Here is a 6,179-nt window from a genome sequence, read left to right on the forward strand (position 1 = left end):
TTTTTTATTAAAAAACTTGACCCTCTAACATTTGCACTCTCTATTCTATTTCTATTCTAATGGCCAATCCATCATTTTTGGGGGGAATTTTTATTTATTTTATTTTTTTATAAGTATCGGTTCAGGCACCGTTTAGGCACCGGAACCGTTTTAAAAGTATCGATATGGCACCGGTATTGAAAAAAACCCAAACGATACCCAACCCTAATTTTGAGTGGTATTCAGTAGGGTTGTGACGGTGAGGAAATTTCCCCACCGGTTAATCGACGTGTGACAACACCGGTAATACCGGTATCACCGTTGGGGTGGGAGGGGGGTGTTAGTTTGTTTGAATTTCCCTCTTTTCTTCGCTTTCAAATGGCTTGTAAAAGTTCTGAGCGCATTTTACTTTCACTTTCGAATTAGCGGCAATTGAATTTCCGCAATTCGGCGTCAAGCAATTGTTCGTTTGAGTTTTCCCTCTTTTCCTCGGATTACTTGGCTTTCAAATAGCTTGAAAAAGTGCCGTGTGCGTTTTACTTTCACTTTCAAATTAGCGGCAATTCCGCGTTGATTCAATTCAAGCAACAACGTCAAACTCATAACTTTATTAACAAAACGAAAAAAATACACCATATATGCATAATAAAATAACAACTTACTTGGGCTACACAAAATTTAAATAGGTATATAAAACTGAAAATCAGCAAACACTGTGGAACCAAATAAATAAGAAACGAATGTTTAAAAAATCTTCCAGTCAATAGGCTTTTCAAAATCTAAAATATTACCAAACAGGCCCCTTTGCATTTCCTTTCTAAACGATCTTCTGCCATCGTCTTGTCTTTCTCACCTCACTCTTGTCAGTCAGCTCGACTCACTCTCCTCACGTGATAAATAAAATCTGACTCCTACTCCGTGGTGCACTGTCGTTCGTGCACGGTTCGGCACGCTACGTTGAACGTTTAGTTTTTTAAAGTGACTGTCCTCTAACTGAACTAGGCTAAATTATTTTTGTTTCTATAAAAAAAAAAAATCAAAACGACGGTGGGGGGCGGTGTTGTGGTAGGCAAATGACGTAACCGGTGTTGCGGCTTAACACCGGTATAACGCAGCAAGCCTAGTATTCAGTAGATGTGCCACTGACTGTCTTAAACACCACTGATTGGTCACTTTGTTCAGTGCTCGATTGGCTATGATGCTGAACATTGTTAAAAACATTGTAAATAGAAACCTTTGTTGGTCTTTACAGAGCACTCACTCACACACTTTGGAGAGTTTGAAATCAGAGCCTATTTAGCTGTCATACTAGTGAGACGTGAGTGAAATTCACTTGTCATTGAACATCATGTCTTTATAAGACCAACTTTTTTTTATTTTTTACATGATATTACCTAATTTTATTTCATCAGCAAAGATATATCGATAATATGACTAATTCTCAATTTCCTGTCTTTTCCCTTTTAATTTTTTGCTCTGTTGATTCCTGTAAGTGTCCAGAATCCGGAATAGATTGCCATTATTATACATTTACCCACGTCATATATGAAGACTCGCAGCTAAAACAGATTGAAAACATTGACATGACATCCTCTCATTGAATCAATTGAGTGTCCAAAAAGAATGCCACTCCAAACTCAGCACCTATGTAGTCACAGGGGGTTCTTAATAATAGCATTGGAGGTTTGGATCTGAATCATCCACACCGCAGTCTGTCATGGGCTTTAATTGACATGCTGAGGGTAACAGGGGTCACACACTGTCCTGAGATCAGTTCAGATGGGATTAAAGGTAGAAAACGTCTGTCTGTGGACAGTGAGAGGCAGTCTCGTTAACACAGGCTCTCAGCAGGACGGACGCCTCTCGGCAGTAGCTGTCAGTGTGTGGCATAGGGCTGTCCGAGCATGGGTCTTGAGCAGAGTGCTGCTGATCGCTGGTTAATAGTGGCAGTTTAAACAGTAATGAAGGGCTGATGTAACGCCCATGGCACGCACTGTCTGACCAACTCACTGCACTTTGTAAGGCAGGATCACAACATTTAAAGCAGGAGAAACAGGAGTCCTGCAGCTGACAGGAATACAGGTGCATCTCAATAAATTAGAATGTTGTGGAAAAGTTCATTTATTTCAGTAATTCAACTCAAATTGTGAACCTCGTGTATTAAATAAATTCAATGCACACAGACTGAAGTAGTTTATGTCTTTGGTTCTTTTAATTGTGATGATTTTGGCTCACATTTAACAAAAACCCACCAATTCACTATCTCAACAAATTAGAATATGTTGACATGCCAATCAGCTAATCAACTCAAAACACCTGCAAAGGTTTCCTGAGCCTTCAAAATGGTCTCTCAGTTTGGTTCACTAGGCTACACAATCATGGGGAAGACTGCTGATCTGATAGTTGTCCAGAAGACAATCATTGACACCTTTCACAAGGAGGGTAAGCCACAAACATTCATTGCCAAAGAAGCTGGCTGTTTACAGAGTGCTGTATCCAAGCATGTTATCAGAAAGTTGAGTGGAAGGAAAAAGTGTTGAAGAAAAAGATGCACAACCAACCGATAGAACCGCAGCCTTATGAGGATTGTCAAGCAAAATCGATTCAAGAATTTGAGTGAACTTCACAAGGAATGGACTGAGGCTGGGGTCAAGGCATCAAGAGCCACCACACACAGATGTGTCAAGGAATTTGGCTACAGTTGTCGTATTCCTCTTGTTAAGCCACTCCTGAACCACAGACAACATCAGAGGCGTCTTACCTGGGCTAAGGAGAAGAAGAACTGGACTGTTGCCCAGTGGTCCAAAGTCCTCTTTTAAGATGAGAGCAAGTTTTGTATTTCATTTGGAAACCAAGGTCCTAGAGTCTGGAGGAAGGGTGGTCCGGTCTGTGCAGATACTGTAGTTCACACAAAAATGAAAATTGTCATCATTTACTCACCCTCATGTTGTTCAAAACCCATAAGACTTTTGTTTGTTTTTGAAACAAATAAAAAATCCTGAGACCTGTAACCGGAGAGATTTTTGTCTACCAACCAAAAAAATGTACTTCAAATAATCCATATGAATTGATTGAGTGGTTTAACCCAAGCCCTCTGAAGAGACATGATTGATTTAAATGATGAACAGATTTCAACTGTACTTGCTTTTCATTAAAAATATCTTCATTTATGGTTTAAAGATGAAGGCAAGTTCTATGGGTTTGGAATGACTTGAAGGTTAGTAAATGATGACAATCTTCATTTTTGGGTGAACTATCCCTTTCCAACCAAATGTAGAAAAAATGTTTCTCATTCTTGATGGTATATAGTAGTTGTAATAAAATCATATCACTTGGTACAGTGCAGAACTGTGCACAATGTTGAGCTTCATTTCAGACAGAATATATAACCCCCCCTGACCAACATCTCATAATTCTACATGGTCCAGCATAACACAGATGTGTCTGTAGGCTGTCCAGTAACTCTTCCTTGAACAAAGCAAGAGTGAATTTCATGTAAAACTTTCTAAAGCCTAAATATTATAGCAGGGGTGGTGTGTGTGTGTGTGTGTGTGTGTGTGTGACAAAAACAAACCTGTGTGTGTGTGTGTCTGTACAGGTCTCAGGGGACAAGAGCATCTTCAGCACTTGTGCACAATACAGCACATTGTCTTGAGGGCTAATGGAGGCAGTGAACAGTGTTCAGATGAGACACTCTTTACACACACTCAGACAAGCACACACACTTGTACTATGCCTGCACTCCATCAATCAGATAACCAATAATACTACAATATATTACAATTCATTTGGTCACACTTTATTTTAAGGTCTATTTTAAGTACTACAGCAATATGAATAAGCAACTAATTGGTCCCTGAAATAGTGGTACTGTTAATTTTACAGTCACTGAAGTATTTGAATACCTCCAAGCTTTAGGTCTTTCATTCTCAAGAGGCCTTTCATAATACAGATAGTTTCAGCTGTAAAAGCAGATTGGATGAATTAAGGTGATCAAGAAAGCAACAAGCAGTGATTTTACCACAGAAAGTGGGTGTTCTTAAAGGGTTAGTTCACCCATAAATAACAACTTTATTCAACAATTCGTTTCCTCCGCATCACCCTGGTGCCATTTTGGAGAATATCCGCTGGACATAAAACAACGTATGCTGTTCTGTGTCAGCTGCGCCACACGGATAACGTTATGCTGTTTCCGTTCAGATCAAATCACAACAACGTAGGAAATAGATCCGGCGTGACGCAGCTGACACAGACATTGTTTTTTTTTTTTGTTTTTTTTTGGGTGAACTATCCCTTTAAGCACAACGTAAAATGGACCTTATTGCACTAGGCCTTATTGTTTTTATCAAATGGTGGCAACAGCAATGAAAAAATACACCAATATTTAATATATACACTACCGTTCAAAAGTTAGAGGTCTGTAAATTTTATGTTTTAAAGAAATTATTACTTTATCCAGCAGGGATGGATTAAATTGATCAAAAGTGATCAATAAAGACATGTATAATTACAAAAGACTTTTATTTCACATTAATAAAATAATCGTGAATCTTTTCAACATTGATTATAGAATTTTTCTCGAGCACCAAATCTGCATATTACAGTGATTTCTGAAGGATCATGTGACACACTGAGTAATGGCTGCTGAAAATTCAGCTTGGCCATTACAGAAATAAATTACATTTTAAAATATATTAAGATTGAAAAAAACAGTTGTTTTAAATTGTAATAATATTTCGCAATGTTGATGTTTTTACTGTATATTTTGATCAAATAAATGTGGGCTTGATTAGCATACGAGACTTTTTTTAAAAACATTAATGGGTTTGGAATACCATTTATTATTTATGTCATATGAACAATTCGACATTAATAAGACTGATGTAAGTCTCAAAAACGAAAGGTCACTTCTCAGGTTCTCGGGTTAATTTCACATAAGACATAAATGGGAAAATAACTTGCAGTACATGGAGTTTAAGACTGATTTACTTTATTACGGGTTACTTTGTGTGTTTTTTGCATATGGTGAGCAAAGCAAACAAAGATGCCATATAGCAGTGAAAGAAACACTAGCATGCAGTTTAAATATGCAATTAACAAACGTCTCATTGTGGTGGTTTTGATAATTCACATACTGATGCAAACGAACCAGTGGTGATTAAATTGTAAATTGGTGCAAATTCGACTTAAAAAGTCTGCAAAGTGTAGTATGTGCTCATTCTATTCTCAGTCTGGAGCCCTGTTAAACTGCCAGTAGCTGTGATCTCTTAAACTGCAGTAAATGGAACAACAGTGTTCTAACAGTAACAGTGCTTTTATATGTTGGTGATCTTGCTAAACTATTCGTGAAACAATTTCATTGTCAATGTACCATATAATGTGTTTTGTTTAAAGCAAGCTTTGAATCTGTTAATGTTAAATGCATCTGAAGTTTTATTCCTTTATTCTTATGCATGGCTTTTTAGAAGTCCCATTAACCCTCCAAAATTCCCATTTTTGGCAGCACAGCAGACCCAGAGTGACGTCCTTTTATACTTCCCTTGCAGGATCTTAACCAGTACCTTGAGGACAAAGTTTACCTGGCTGGGAACGTCTTCACCCTGGCAGACATCCTCATGTATTACGGCATTCACCACATTGTTGTAAGTCCCTCAGCTGTGAACTTCAATCGTTTGAGAGAAGTGATGCAGAGCGCCCAATTAAAGCAGTAAGATGCTTAAAGCACAGGAGAAACCTGACACGGCAGAAAAGATGAGACATGTAGTGATGTCATTTCCCAGGACAGCAGCCAAGGAAGTTTAAGGAGCCTGAAGGAGCCCATTGAGAAAGGAAGAAAGGGATTAAATGAGAATTAGAGAGAAAGAGAATAGAAGATCACATCTCTCCATGTCAGTGTTTGTAATTGACTGACTAAATGACTGACAGAGAGTTGTCATTACCCAGAAGGCATTAGTGTGTCACTCAGTTTAAATCTCCTGAAGATAAGGTCAGTTAGACGTACAGTTTCTTAAAAAAAAAAAGAAAAGAAAATATTCACCCCCTGGTGTGTATATATATATATATATATATATATATATACAGGGTTTGAAATTAACTTTTGCACTCACCAGACAATTTGGCTACTAAATTTTTAAGCTACCGGCCATTCATAACTTCTACTAGCCAAAAAAATTAAACAAATAAATTATGAAAAAAAGGCC

The 6,179-nt window shown here is 37.9% G+C and overlaps 1 protein-coding gene across 1 annotated transcript in view; it reads left to right on the forward strand.

Moving 5' to 3' along the window:
• Positions 1-6,179, forward strand: part of eef1e1 (eukaryotic translation elongation factor 1 epsilon 1) — a 15,074-nt gene that overhangs the window by 4,456 nt on the left and 4,439 nt on the right. Inside the window, exon 3 of the mRNA XM_016555141.1 lies at positions 5,526-5,621. Within this exon, the coding sequence (XP_016410627.1) occupies positions 5,526-5,621 (96 nt within the window). The remainder of the gene's footprint in view (positions 1-5,525; positions 5,622-6,179) is intronic.

This window comes from Sinocyclocheilus rhinocerous, unplaced genomic scaffold (genome assembly GCF_001515625.1).
Source record: "Sinocyclocheilus rhinocerous isolate Xijiao unplaced genomic scaffold, SAMN03320098_v1.1 scaffold286, whole genome shotgun sequence".
Lineage (NCBI taxonomy): Eukaryota > Metazoa > Chordata > Actinopteri > Cypriniformes > Cyprinidae > Sinocyclocheilus > Sinocyclocheilus rhinocerous.